General features: G+C 48.4%; 1 protein-coding gene across 4 annotated transcripts in view; it reads left to right on the forward strand.

The window, feature by feature from the left end:
- RBM6 (RNA binding motif protein 6) overlaps positions 1–14,216 on the forward strand; it is a 73,272-nt gene that overhangs the window by 23,460 nt on the left and 35,596 nt on the right. For 3 of the 4 annotated variants that reach the window (XR_012128870.1, XM_036994229.2, XM_073230602.1), the window contains exon 6: positions 8,830–8,903. The exons of the other annotated variant lie outside the window; for it this stretch is intronic. Coding sequence is in view for 2 of the 3 variants with exons in the window: in XM_036994229.2 (XP_036850124.1) it covers positions 8,830–8,903 (74 nt within the window). In the remaining variant the exon portion in view is untranslated. The remainder of the gene's footprint in view (positions 1–8,829; positions 8,904–14,216) is intronic. 4 annotated transcript variants of the gene reach the window in all.

Genomic DNA, 14,216 nt, shown 5'->3' on the forward strand with positions numbered 1-14,216 from the left:
GTTGGAAAACTAACATAAAGCTGATGTATTTTGTTTTTAAATGGTCAGCAGAAACCTTGCAAGATACAGGCTACAGTGAACAGCCTCTGTTAACACGGAAACTAGCCATGATTCCCAGAGTGGGTCCTGGACTGGCAGTGTCAGTTCCACCTCGGAGCTGTCAGAGGTCAGACAGATTCTCAGGCCCCACCCTAGATGTAGTGGATCGGAAACTGGGGCGGGGCCCGGTGGTCTCTTCCAGCAAGTCCCCCTTGTGCTTTGGATGTGCCCTGAGTTGGAACTGCTACCTTAGATTGACTGCTTGTATTCTCTGTCCTAGAGCTTTCCCACAGCTCAAGGAGGCCTGGTAAGCAGGCGGACCCTCTCTGGGTAGACAAGGCCAGTGATGCTGTACCTTAGAAGCCCTTGGCGAGCGCATCCGTGTCCTGCCTGGCTGCTGCCGGGCCCACTCTGCAGAGCGGGAAGAGCTGGCGGGTCGTTAGCATCAGTTCACACCCTCGGTCACTCTGTTCCTCCCGAGGCCTTGGGGTGGTTGGTTAGGGTCCTTCCATGCCCTCAGTTGCTCCTTCTGTTTATGTAATGACTTCCTCCGAAGGCCTAGGGATGGTTGCACATGTCCTCGTCCCTGCAGTGTGTCAGTGACGTGTGAACACAGACCGAATGGCTCTGCTTTCCAGTGGGACTTGCCAACCACAGAGCAAATAAGCGAGCTGTGATGTTTTTTCCCAAAGGAATCTGTATCATTTAAGCAAAAGGGGTACAGCTTCTGGATTATGTTTCCTAAGAAATCTGGGGCATAGGAATTAACTTTGTATGGTGACCTAAGTGTTACACAAGTGTCTTAGTAGTGTTTCCTTAACCAGAATTGCAAAGTTAGAAGGATAATAAGGCGATGTTAGGAAGAAGCGGTATCTTGCTTAGATTCATCCAGTGTTCATATGGTGAATGGGCGGTTTCTGTGGCCCTGGGAAGGAAATTCCTTCTTAGAAAGGGAGCGTTTGCAGTGACCAGACCATTTGGTCTCCCTCCCTGGTACTTTGGGTGTACCGAAAGTGGCATTGTGCCAGAGGCCCAGTACCCTCTACGTTTATTAGGGTAATAGGCGCATATCCTTTCATTTTTCACAGTTGAAACGGTTTGAGTTTTTACCTCCGTGCTGATAAAACAGAAGTACCTTCCTTAAGAAAAGAGCAGAAAGTCGGGGAGGATCTTTCCACTTAGGGACAGAAATGAGTTGTGAAGTGAACTGATTCGGATGATGTGGAATGCGCAGTTGACAGTATCCCAAACTGAGTAGCTGAAGACACAATAGCTTAACATATAAAAGAAAAAATACATTATGGTTGGAAAATGCAAATACACATTTTTGTGGTATTTTTTGGCATTTACAGAAGAGACAAATATTTGTAGTCAGGGAAGACTGACCATAGGCTTCTCACAAAATACCCATTTACTTGTCACATCTCTGAAACTGCAGAGGGTGGTATGTGGTGGTGTCCACAGGTTTGGTACCACATCTGGGGAGGGTGTTTACAGATAAGCCTTAAGGAAAGGTGCTAAGCTGTGGAAATAAGACTGCCTGGGAAGCGGAGAGGCCCTTTTCAGGGCCGGGCCTGTGACTGAATGGATAATGCCACCTAGAGGAGAACCTGTGGTACAGTGCTGGGCTCAGGGGAGCCTGGGAGAGCAGTGGTAACGGGACTGACTGAATCATGGGGATGACCTGGGATTTGCCTTACTTATTTCATTTTTAAGCTTCCCACCCCAAAGACTTTGAATAGAAGGTTCTGTGAGAGAGTGTGGATGTTTTGTGACCCTCCCCCTCATTCTAAGGGATAACTTCTCATACGAGAGAGATTACCTTGTGTGGATCCTCAAATGGAGAACATGGCTGGGCACCTCCAGCAGAGACATGAGTGCACTGTTTCTGATCATGGTGTATTTTGAACCTTGTTAGGTGGTGTGGAGCTTTCTGCAGAATAGGGGCTCACAGAGCTGTTGGAAGTAACAGCTCAAGGTCCCTGCAGGCTTTACAAGGGCACTGAGGCCCTCAGTCTTGGCGTCTAAGGGGGGTGGGAATTTAGTTCTGCCAGCTAGTGAAGGGCAGCTGCAGAGAGTACAAGTGTCTTTCAGATTTTGGTCAGGGCTGGGCACTTCTGAGGATTTGCTGTTGACTTTAACGTGGCGTCCCAGTGTTGTGTGGGAAAGCAAGACTTTAAGATTGTTGGTTTAACAACTAAAGCAGACTTTTCCTTTTGGATAGTTACCTTTCCTGACACCTAAGATGGAGTCGATTTTCTGTCCTGGGAGCTGACTCATTCTTCAGCTTAGGCTTCTTTGTTGAAAGCCCAAAGCCAGCAAGGATGGCTAGCAGTAGTTGCAGCCCTGGTAAGGGAGTTTTAATTGGCCTCCCGGCATGACACCTTATTTGGGGCAGTGGGGTGTGGAGTTTTATCTAGATCTGAGAGTGGGGTGTGTTCACGAGCCAAGGAGTGGGTCAGAACCAGGTCCACCCGCATGGTGGGTTGGGGTGGGCAGGCTGTAGTGCTGGAGGCATCTCACTGCACCACACCTGCTGGAGAACAGCTCGCTGCTTTGGGAACATAGCAGGGCAATGATGGCAGGTGTGTCCTCTCCACCTTCTCCAGCTCTCCAACATGGGGTGTGTCTGAACTCCGTTCACAGTTCCTTCTGGTTGCCGCCCCCCTGAGTCCCGTGCTCTTCTCCAGGGGGAGCTGGTCGAAGTGTGAGTGTTACAGACTGCCAGTCGTCTGACCTTTCTCTGGAGGCTAGTTCTCTCCTGGAATTGGTGAGTGGCTGAGCCAGTGCCATCTACTGTCATCCTAAACAACTTCCAGCTCAGAAGCCACCATCTTTGTGGAACTTTCCAGAGTTGTCCCTTTTTTGTACTAGGGCCAAAGCAGTGGGAAAAAAATGTTCATGGGCCATATTTTTCTTCCCAGTCAAAATGAAAATAGCTTTGTGGCTTTTGGGGGGAACAGGTTCCTGGAAATCAGTGAGGGAATTCATCTCTGCTCAGATGTTAACAGCAGGGCACACTTGAGAAGCAGCAACACAGAGCAGCCGTCAGACTGCTGGTCCCAGTACTGCTTTATAATAGAAGCATGGGGTGCTGAGGCGCACTGTCTCGTGCTCCCCTGAAACCACCCGCACAGGAGCGGCTGTCCTTGCTGCTTGGCCTGTGGGGTAGCCGCAGCCCCGGGGGTGGGGCCTGGCTGAGAGCACGGGCACGTTAGCTGCAGCCTCTGCGTGTGCGCTGAACTGCACAAGTCGCTTCCCCATGTGCTACTCTGTGGAGACACTTGTCAGAGTTGGTGGGCCTTGACTCGAGTGTGGTCACGTGCCCGGGAGCATGCTGGTGCAGGGGTTACAGGAACGAAGAGGCCTCCCCCACACCCAGGCCCTCTCTTAACCTGAGGTCGCCCCACGCACGGCTGTTTGCTGCAGCATCAGTGCCACCCTCATGGGTGATCCTTGGACCACGCCTGCACTGTCCCTCCTGCCAGGCTCGAGTGTTCTTGGCGGGGAAAGAAAGCAGATCTGCAAAGCTTACTCCTGATGTTGCTCTGGGGTTTATTTTGTTTGTTTTAAAGTGAATAAAAGTTGAACTAGATCATTGGCTCTGCAAAGAAAAATGTTCCTAGATAAATATGTTCTGGGGATGTGATGTGCAGCATGGTGACAGTAGTTAACAATACTGTGTTGTGTATTTGAAAGTTGCTCAGAGAGTAGGTCTTTTTTTTTTATTAAGGTATCATTGATAAACACTCTTATGAAAGTTTCACATAAAAAACAATGTGGTGGTGGGGACTTGATAAGGGAGGGAATCTAGTAATCACAATGTTGCTCATGTAATTGTATATTAATGATACCAAAATAAAATTAAAAATTAAAAAATTAAATTAAAAAACAAACAGTGTGGTTACTACATTCACCCATATTATCAAGTCCCCCCATACCCTATTGCAGTCACTGTCCATCAGCGCAGTAAGATACCACAGAGTCACTACTTGTCTTCTCTGTGCTACACTGTCTCTTCCCTGTGACCCCCCACACCATGTGTACTAATCATAATACCCCTCAATCCCCTTCTTCCTCCCCCACCCCTCCCCTTTGGTAACCATGAGTCCCTTTCTTGGAGTCTGTGAGTCTGCTGCTGTTTTGTTCCTTCAGTTTTGCTTTGTTGTTGTGCTCCACAAATCATTTGGTGCTTCCAGAGAGTAGATCTTAAGAGTTCTCATCACAAGAAGAAAAAGTTTATAACTGTGGTGATAGATGTTAACTAAGCATTGTGATTGTTATGCAGTATGAAAGTGTATCAGATCAATATGTTGTACAACTATAATACAGTGTTACATGTCAATTATATATTACATCAGACTTAACGTAGCATCTTGAGGTGTTCCGTGCCTGTCTACTTGTCTCCTTCCGTCAGACTAAGCTGTGTGAGGACAAGGACATGCCCCTCCACTATGCTCATGTAGCATAGTTCATGTCACTGTGATCAAAGTGAATTGAGTAAGGATGAGAATTTCTAACAAATGATATCCTGGGCCCAGAGAACCATCATCAGGATGAAGTGACCCTAGGATTAATTTTGGACTTTGAAAACTACTTAAAAATACAAACTAAATAAATTAAATTTTTAAAAAACAGTTGGCCTGGATAGAGAACTACATGAAGTAGAGATGTGCATTTTTCAGAAATTTAGCAAGTTGTCACCAACTACATCTTGTTCCCTGTTTCTTACAAGTCAGCAACCCTGATATGCACAGTTGGGCAGGGAGAGAAGTGAAAGTGCTTGTAAGATACCAGCGTGATGGCTTCATGAGTGCCAGACACCACTCTTCTCAGACGGTAGTTTGACACATAAGCCAAATACTTTCCTACTTCTTGTAGAAAAAGCTGCAGGTCTATATTCACTGGAGGTTTTAGCCGAGCAGAGTATGTGTTGGAAACCTTACACACAGGCCTCCTTTGTTGTATTCCCAATGCTAGAAATTCAGGTGCGTGGACATCCTGTTTGACTTTTGCTAAAATCTCTAACTTTACTTCTCTCCGAAAAACCTATGTCCCCAGTGAACTGAAATTAGGAAAACAGTGTGTGGTGGTGGGAGCACCAGGCAATCAGAGAGACTTCTGGGTACTTGTTTTAGGGTAGAATCTATCTGTGAGGCTGTTAACACTGAGTTTACCATCTTAATGATTCCATGTGGCTCCTAGCAATTCTCAATGTCGGTTTGGTTGGTCCTTTCCGGAATGTTTAGGTCTTTGGGTGGGATGTCTTCTGTGTCTACTAGAATTTTTTCTGTGCATTACAAAATCACATTTGAGAGGTAAAGAAAAATGTCCCTTATTCTACTGTAACAATACAACCATAGTAATGTTACATCATTTTCAGATTTTGTAAATCCACTGAGCTTGCTCAAGCCCTTTCCCCTGTCCCACATTCATCTTCCCTCTCACAGAGTGAGCATGAGAGGTGGGGTGTGACTTGATAATGGCTTCATAGGCCCCTGTTTGCAAGTTTCTCTGAGCGTGAGCATTCACATGCTGGCTCTCATTGTGTTATTCAAAGAGATGAATTGTAGTTGTCATCCATGATGGCGCTTAAACGCACACCCACCCCTTCATCTGGGTCAGCCTAAAGAACAGCCACCTGGTGGAAAGCCAGAGGCAGGAATGGCAGTGCGAGGCTTCCTGTACTGAGAGGCGGTGTGTCTTTTGCCTTGGGTTGGCGTGGCCGAGTGCGGTGGTGACAGTGCATGGATCGCACCTCATCTGCTGAGTTTAGTCTTTAACCTCTGAGTTAGATGCAGCTTTGTGGTATTTAATTCCAGTCCTTTCTCTGTGCACATTTCATGTAATTGTTCTCATTTTTAAAGCTTTCAAAATATCCTATAGTATACTCTGTCAAGAAGCTTGCTGTACTGTCATTTTTATAGCCATCAACTCTGACAAGACTTCTGAGTTCCTGTCTTTGGGAGGCATTTCAGCAGCCAGGCCAGGCGGGCCCTGGGCAGAAACGCTTCCTCACTGCCCGCCGGGGCCTGCCCACCGTGGCTCTGCTGCGACTGTCTGAGATCCCACCTCTGCGGATCTCAGCGTCTTACCTGTAGCTGTGGTCCCGTCTGCACTCAGCCACTTGGGCCCTTTCTGTCATGGGGCTCTGTGGAGCTTGGAGTCCCAGTGACTTGTACCAGTCTGGGATCTTCTGAAAGGGGAAGAGGCTCCACAGTGTAGTGCATCTGCACCTGGACTGCCCGGGTTTGCAGCCTAGATTGAGACTTAACCATTGAGGTGATTTTGAGCAAATTGCTTATTCTTTCTTTGCCTGCTTCCCCATGAGTAAAATGAAGTGAATAATATTTACCTCTAGGCAAGTCTTATGAGAATTAAATCAGTCTGTGTAACGTGTTTAGAATACAGCCTTGCACCAACAAGTTGTGTAAATATTAATTAGTATCATCATCCATTTTGTTAATTGCTGAAACTTCTTGAAGTACAACCATGAGTCTTGGAGACATAAAATGCCTGGGATAGAGATTAGGTACTTCTTTAATTTAAAATTTTTTTAAGTTTTACATATTATAATTAATCCTTGAGTTTCTGAAAGTTATTATTTAATAGCTAAAGTTTCAGGCAGAAGAAACTGAATGTTATGAATTCAGTACTACATCTGGAGCACATTGTCAGCTTGCAGTATTTCGGAGCCGGTGTACAGAGATGCTGTCTGGTGCTCAGAGTGTCTCCTTTGGACTGTGTCTTTTTCTCCCCAGTGACCTTGGTAACAAAGTCAGTTTGTCTTTCAGCAAAGAAGGAATGTTGTCATGAGTTTTCTCTCCCTCTACGTGCGCTCCTCTGGGCCGCAATAGTTACATAGGTACAGAAAAGAACCTCAGGGCTTTGCCCATTTGGTGTCCATTCCCTATGGTTTTCATTTTGGCAGCTGCAGAGAGGGCTGCCTTCCACACACCTGGCCACTCCTTTGACGTGTTCTGTAGAGGACACAGCATGCTAAGAGCATACCTGCTTGTGCCATGGCTGCCCTTCCCGATGGGGCACATGCATCTGAGTGTGTGCAGACGTCATGTGGTGATAAAAGTTGCTTCTGCCCTTCTCCAGTGTTTGCCAAGAGCATCCAGAGTCCCTATGCCATGCAGAACGTTTCACATAGGAGATTTTGGCTGAGTTTGAGCAAGAAAATCCACTTGAAGGGAATTAAGTAACAAAACACTTTCCATTGCTAATAGGACATACACAGCGTTTCTCTAAAGCAGTTTCATTTCTCCAAAAAGTTACTAATCAGGGGACTGATTTTGTGATAAATTTAAACAGAGGTTTTAATCTGTGTTGGTCAAAGATGTGAAATCAGATAGAAAATCTGTGTCTCAGCCTGAGGTGGTGCTGCGATTTCTCATAGCTTTCTGTCTTTCTTCCTGCTCATTTCCTAAAATTCAAATCAAGAATCAGCCTGTATACCATTACATGTAATATTTCATAACGAACTTGAAGCACTTAACAAACCTAAAGTCACAGCCTTACTACTATCATCATAAAATACTTTCGGCCTTCATCCCATGTGACTAGGAATCCAACTCAACTCACCCAGTTCAGATTGTTTTTAAGTTACATTTCTACTACCCTGGTGGTGGTGTTTTTGGCTTAGGTTTGGCCTTTGGTCCCTTGAGTCAATGATACCAGTTTCCTGTTATATATAGTCTGTGCTCAAGATTGTCCTAGGTTTCGGTGGTGTTTCTCTTTCTCTCAGTCTTGCTCCTCATGTGAACAAGTCACATCTTTTTCTTGCTATTCCATTTGCACAGTGTCGCTCGTAAAGATGAGCTTTATCCTGCAGGGCAGTGGAGGAAGCCTGGAAACCACCTGTGGAGCGTTGCGTGGACAGGTGTAGTTTTGTGGTCATGTGGTGTCAGCATCAGGGAAGTTACAGGATGGCTTGTGTTAGGGCTCAGCAGCCTGTAAATCCCATGACTTCCAAGCCTCATGGGTTATGAGCGCTCAGGAGAAAGGTGAAGGGTGCCCTGTAACTCTAATGCTATGCGTGCAGTTCTTGAACGTGTACCGATGGCTACCGACTGCTGTCTGTCCCAGAGCCTGCCCCACTGCCGGCCTCTGTGCAGACCACCGGTTTGAACCCAGCCTTTTGCACTTATTAATGCTTTTATACCTTCTTCTTGTCATAAAGATTTTAACTGGTTTATGACCTGAGTTGAAACAAGACAAAAAAAAGGAGGCGTGAAGTGGTCTGTCCCCTGGCAACCAGAAACCTCTGGTGGTGTCCAGACAGAATAGTTGCCTCAGTTTGTCAGCACTCCTATCTCTGAAGGTGGTTTCTGCTTGAAAAGTGGTGACTGCTAACATAGCTCTGGGCAGTTGCTTCTCCTTCCTCTGTCGGGATGCATTCCCCCCCCTCCCCCAGATAACCTTCCTGTTCTTGTTGACTTTCTTTTTCCAGTTTGTGGTTAAACTGTTTCAGGTCCCCACTTGAACCCTCTGTGGGACTACCCGATTCTGGGCACCCTCACCAGATCATCAGTGTTAAAGAGGGGAAAGGGTCTCATTTAAGAAAAACGCCCTTTTGGAATGACTCTCAAAGTCCAGAAACATCCAGACTTTCCTTCAGGACATGTTTCCATTTGGGGTAGCAGCTTTGCCTAGTAGAGGGGAGGGAGGAACTTGTTGGGAGGGCTTGTGTTTAAGGGGTTCAGAAACAGGGGATATAAGTGTGTCTTTTGTGTTTGCAAGGCACTAACACCACTCCCGTCTGTATTTAAATGCTGTCCCCAGGTTGCGACTATGGCTATGTCTGCGTGGAGTTTTCACTCTTGGAAGATGCCATCGGATGCATGGAGGCCAACCAGGTTGCTTTATACTTCGGTCAAATGATGCTGGAAGGATCTATTTTTTTATGTATGGGGTCGGAGGGTTTCAAATGATTCACCTCTGGAGAGGTACTGGAAGTCTCTATTTGGAGCACACCATGTTCCAGCCACAGAGCAGCTGTGAGGAGAAGCTTTGGAAGAGGCTGGGGAGGAGTCTCTAGAAGAGCTAGTGGCAGACACGAGAGTGTGCTTTACAAACTAGGGCCAATTGCAGTCGGACTGGATCCCCGAGATGGTAGATGGAGCACAGGGACAGGGCCTGAGTGCTGCCCTTTGGAGTGTGACCGGGATGGGGGTCCTGGTGCACAGGGCGACCCTTGGCTGGCTGGGGCCTCACGGAGCTATGGCCCAGACCACCGACGGCGGCCACCGCGGCGCTCAGGTCCTGCCTGCACGTGCTGCTTCCACGGGGCCACTGGGAAGAGGAGGGGGGATGGATTGTTCCAAGCCTGTTGTGTTCACCATGGTTCTTTGCAAAGTGGTTTTGTACTCAAGTTCTTGGCTGCCTCTAGTCAGAGCTGGTGAATCTGAATCTGTTCTTACCTAGATTTTTGAGACTTGAGATGGGTTCAGCTGGCTACTGGAGCTGTCATATGGGTCTTCAGCTGAGTCCTGCCTGGTAGTTTGAGGAAAAATTATGAAATGGAGAGGATCCTTCTTGTCATGACGTCTCTCTGGGGAAGGTTGTTTTCTTTGTGCTGCGTTAGTTAGTTCCTCCGTCTGAAAAGTGGGAGAAAGAAGCTTGGTGATGTGGTCTGAGTCGTGTGCACCCACTGCCTCTGTGTAACAGCGTGGCTGCAGTGTGCCCGGAATCTTACAGGGAAGCTCCGCCCAAGAAGAGGAGCACTGCGCAGGAACCCTTCCTCCTGCAGCCTTGTGTCCTCTCCTCAGCTGCCGTGCGTCCTGCAGGCTCGCTGCACTTGGTTTCTCCTCCTCACTGGCCCCGTCCCCCGTGTGGGCATGGAGGCCATGGGCTGCAGCCCCCTGGGAGCGGAGCGGCACTAGCGAGAGGAAGCATGCTGTGTTCATGACTTGTCAGCAGCATGAGCACTGGCGGGCCCTTGGAGAGGGACTGGATTAGGACTGTGGCCCCTTGGTAGCTCCTGTTGACTGACTGTTCAGGGTCTGTCGTGGAGTCAGTCACCCAACAGATACTGTGTGTCACAAGCTGTGTCACTTCCAATATCTGAAGAGAAGAACAAAGATCCCAGTCTGTGTGCTATGGTTGATTCCATTCTGACAGTCTGTCCTAATTTGAGAACACCCAGCTGACTCACAAGCATCTTGTTCTTGTCAGGGAGCAGCCCATTCAGTCCTCTGCCTCTGTGCTAAGTAGTACTGTGAGTAGTAGTGCCAGGGGGGCCGCGGCCGATCCCATCTTTTGCACCCTTCTCCCAACTGTGTGTTTCTCCTAGAGGAGTGTTGCTTTTTATCAGAGCTATTTAATCTTTGATCTTAACAATAGCAATACTGTATCTTCATTGCCTCTCTCCTCTGTCCCGACAAAAACTTCTGTCTAAAGTACCCAGCCCCGTAAAGAGTAGTGCCAAATAGAACTAGGGCGGCCTTCTTTAAAAACAAGGTTTAGGCAGGCTTCCTATTAGAGCCGCATCTGGAAAAATGTTCCTGTACACAGGCAATCTCTCTGCCTTTCCCAGCCTGCATTCTGCGAACACTTAGGGCTCCTAGATCTGACTTGTGCCCAGCAGATGAGACTCCAGAACAAAGCAGGAGCAGGGCCAGAATTCTTCCAGGTGTGTGACAAGGTCTGACAGGCAGTCATCCTCATGCATGGGGGACCATATGCTGCACTGTCAGAAGCACAGGAGATAGCCTCTGTCCTCCACCTGGGACCTCATAATCTCAGACAGGAGGACAGCAGAGATTATGTGGTACTCAGGGGTCCTGCAGGGTGTTCTCTCAGACAGGTTTTTGTCTGGTCTCGTTTTCAGTATTCCCTGGAGTCATTCCTCAGTGAGACATCACCATATCCTCGTTTCCAGACTTCTATTCTTCCCATCATTGTGGAGCAGAGGGCATCTTGCTAGAGCCGCCACACAGCGGAGTCTCTCTTGCTGAACTGTGTAGACTTCGTTATCCACTCAGCTTTCTTTTAATAACCTTAACTGTAGCTCAGGGTGTGTGCAGATCATTTTACTGGACGTGGGTTTGAGCATGGGCTCCTGGGAGCTTTGGTACTTAGGTCACCCAGTGTGGAAGAATGTGAGCTCTGCGGTCAGATGGTCAGATGCTGCTTCTAGACTGGGCTGGCTCTGGCAGGTTTCTTAACTGTTCTCAGCCTCAGTTCCCTCTTACAGGCTGTGGTGTAGATCAAATTGGATCATACACTCCCAGGTGCCTGCTGCCTGCCAGGCACCATTCTGCCTGTGGTGGATGCTGTAGAGATGAGGCGGACTACGTAACTTCTGTTTCGGGGACGGAAGACAGCGTGAGCAGGCAGATGGACTGAAGACAATACAGTAGGGACAGTGCTGTGTGCTGTGAAGGTAGTGAGCAGGGCACTGAGAGTGCCCGAGGGGCGGTTAAGGAAGCTTCTTGAGGAGCAAGCCCCCCCAGTGCGTGATGTGTATGCAGCACTCAGCACAGCATCTACACCTGTGAGCACTTTATGAGACCACTGTCCCCTGCTTCCCCTTCAGGTCAGTAATTTCCCATTATAATTATAGGAAAATAACTACATATTCTTTAAAAAATCAGGTGTTGTTCAGGCTCCCAGTCAAGGTTCTGTCATGTCCCAGAAACCTGGGGGAGACATGAGACTGTGAGGGCAAGTCCTTGGTGCTGGGCGTGCACAGAGCACATGTTTGTGGATGGTGACTGTCCCCGCTCACACATGCTCGTCCCTCCAGGTGTCCTCTTTGGGCTGGGTAGGTGCATATTCAGACTCACCATCTCTGGGCACCGTGGTGTAATGTGTGTGTTTGCTAATGAGGAGGTTTCTGTGAATGCTTTGGGTTGAGTTTTTATAACTTTGCTGTCCTGACTTTTGGTGTGAAATGTCTCCTGTATTACTGACTGTAACGAGCATAGGGGAAGGGATTTAAGGTGCCCACAGCGCACTTGCTTTGTCAGACACTGTGGGGTATGTGAGCCTCCACGAGGCCTCTCAGGATGGTCCCCGGGGCTCCTTTAGCCTTGCCCAGCGCCTCCGGGAGCCCCATGGTGGGACTCTGCGGCACAGCCTCTCCTGGCCAGCAGCTGTCCGTGTCCGGGAGTAGTTTCCCACTCCATCTAGGTGTAGCGCAGCGTCAGCAATGCAGGGTTGGGGGCGGGAGCAGAGCCTTTTCTTCCACCCCACAAGGAAGGCGTTTCTGGTGGAGCCGTCCACCTTGGCCTCCCTGTTAAAGTGAGGGTGCCCCAACCCCGGGGGGCACAGGGCAAGTGTGTCCCCTTTCACTGTGTGTGCCGGTGCAGTGGGACTTGGCGAGGGCCAGGAAGCGCTGTGTCGGCGTGTCATCCTGTCCTGGCTGCCCAGCTGTGCCCAGCGCTCTCGGATTGTCGTCAGTTGGTCTACAGGAATTAGCATTTCACTTTCTCAGATTTGCCGATGGGATATGTGCCACCTGTTCCTGTTAGGCCAGCTGTGTACCAGAGTGGCAGCTCCAGGAGAGAAATTCATTCCTCTGCAGTATCTACTCAACTTCCTTAGCACTAGTGGCCTCCCTGGGCCAAATGTGACCTGGCTGTATGACAGAATCAACCTGCCTGTACAAATTGCAGGGAAAAGGATGCTGTTATCACCTGACATGTGATTCCTCAGACACCGGCTTCCTCTGATGGGAGGGGTGAAGGCCCTAGAATAATGGCATATATTATGTAGTATTATAGTAATAATACAGTATTTTCTGTATCAACAGAGTTGAGAGTTCAGAATTTTGAAGATAACTAGGAAGTGCAGGATGTTTCTGAAGGTGTGTGAAGGAAGCCAGATCTTAAATGGGATCTGTGCTTATGATTAAAGTGAGATCAACAGGGCAAGTTTATGTTTTTGTGGATAGGGAAATTATTTATGAGGCCATGATAGGTGAAAGGTGGGTGAAGATTTAGTTTGTTGGAATCTTATTCAAGTCAGTAGCAATGCTGTATGAAACCATGAAGTACTAAATATTAGAATTGTGCACATTCCAAGTGACAAGTGACAGTCTATAAATTCCTGCAAGGCTGGTGAGGGTTGCCTAAACCCTCACCCCAGAACGACTCCATGGAAGAGAATGTGACATCTAGGCCAGAGCTCAGCTGTTAGCTAGCGGCTCGAGTCAGTCCTCTCCTCCTGAACCTGGAGTTCCATAACCTTCCCGATCACCCCCAGGAGAGGTGTTGGTGGGGCCCAGAAAGGAACATGCCTTCTGGAGTGAGTGTCGGTCAGCGTCACTGAGCTGTCTCGCTGTCCAGAGAGTCTAGGGTACCCGGGAGAACTCAGACTGATTTTAAGGGCTGGTGGCCCATTGTGCGGTTTGGTTACCTTTCCAGCGACTGAGTCTTGGCTGGGCATGGGGCAGGATATTGTGGTCGTTAAGTACTTGGACCCCGGAGGCAGACTGCTGGGGTGCATCCAGCGCTGTCACCTTCTCCTGGGTGACTTGGGCAAGTGGCATAACGTCCTCTCATTCTTCTGGGGAGGACTTAGTGCATGGCAGGCACTGAGAACAGTGGTGCACATGTTGCTATCACAGCAGCTTGTCACCTGACTGAGCAGGAACAGCAGCTACATCCGTTCTCCTGGGCCTTCAGAGCCTATGAGCTGTAGCTGAAAAGGGACTTGGTGGCAGTGCCCAGGGTATTACTTCTCATGCAGCCTGTTGCTAGGGACTGATTTTCAGGGGCCTGGCCCCTGGTCTCTCTAGGAGCTTCTCCCCCCCTCAGCCTTCAAATCTCACATCCATGTGAGAGCAAGAGCCCAGCCACATCACCTGCGGGCCGTGGGGGTGGTTAACCGCCCTGGAAAACAGCCTGGGGTCTTGAGCCCTCAGCTCCGAGCAGCACCCCCAGCTTTGCCATAGCTCAGACCTCCTGCAAAAATAAGAAGCACTCTAAACTGGATTAAGTTTTTCTTGAATTTGAAAAGTAAACATTCATCACCAGGCAGTTTTAAGGGAACCTCCAGTGTGTCTCCTATGATGAGGTCACAGTTCTTTGTCATACACATACAAGGGTTCATTTCTGCAGACTGAAATAATTTTGTTCTCAGTTTGTTCTGAAATGGAAATGTGCCTATACAGTTTAACCTTGTGCTTTGATGTTGTCATCTCTTTCAGCTTGTATTTTTAGTTA

The sequence above is a fragment of the Manis javanica genome, chromosome 3 (genome assembly GCF_040802235.1).
Source record: "Manis javanica isolate MJ-LG chromosome 3, MJ_LKY, whole genome shotgun sequence".
Lineage (NCBI taxonomy): Eukaryota > Metazoa > Chordata > Mammalia > Pholidota > Manidae > Manis > Manis javanica.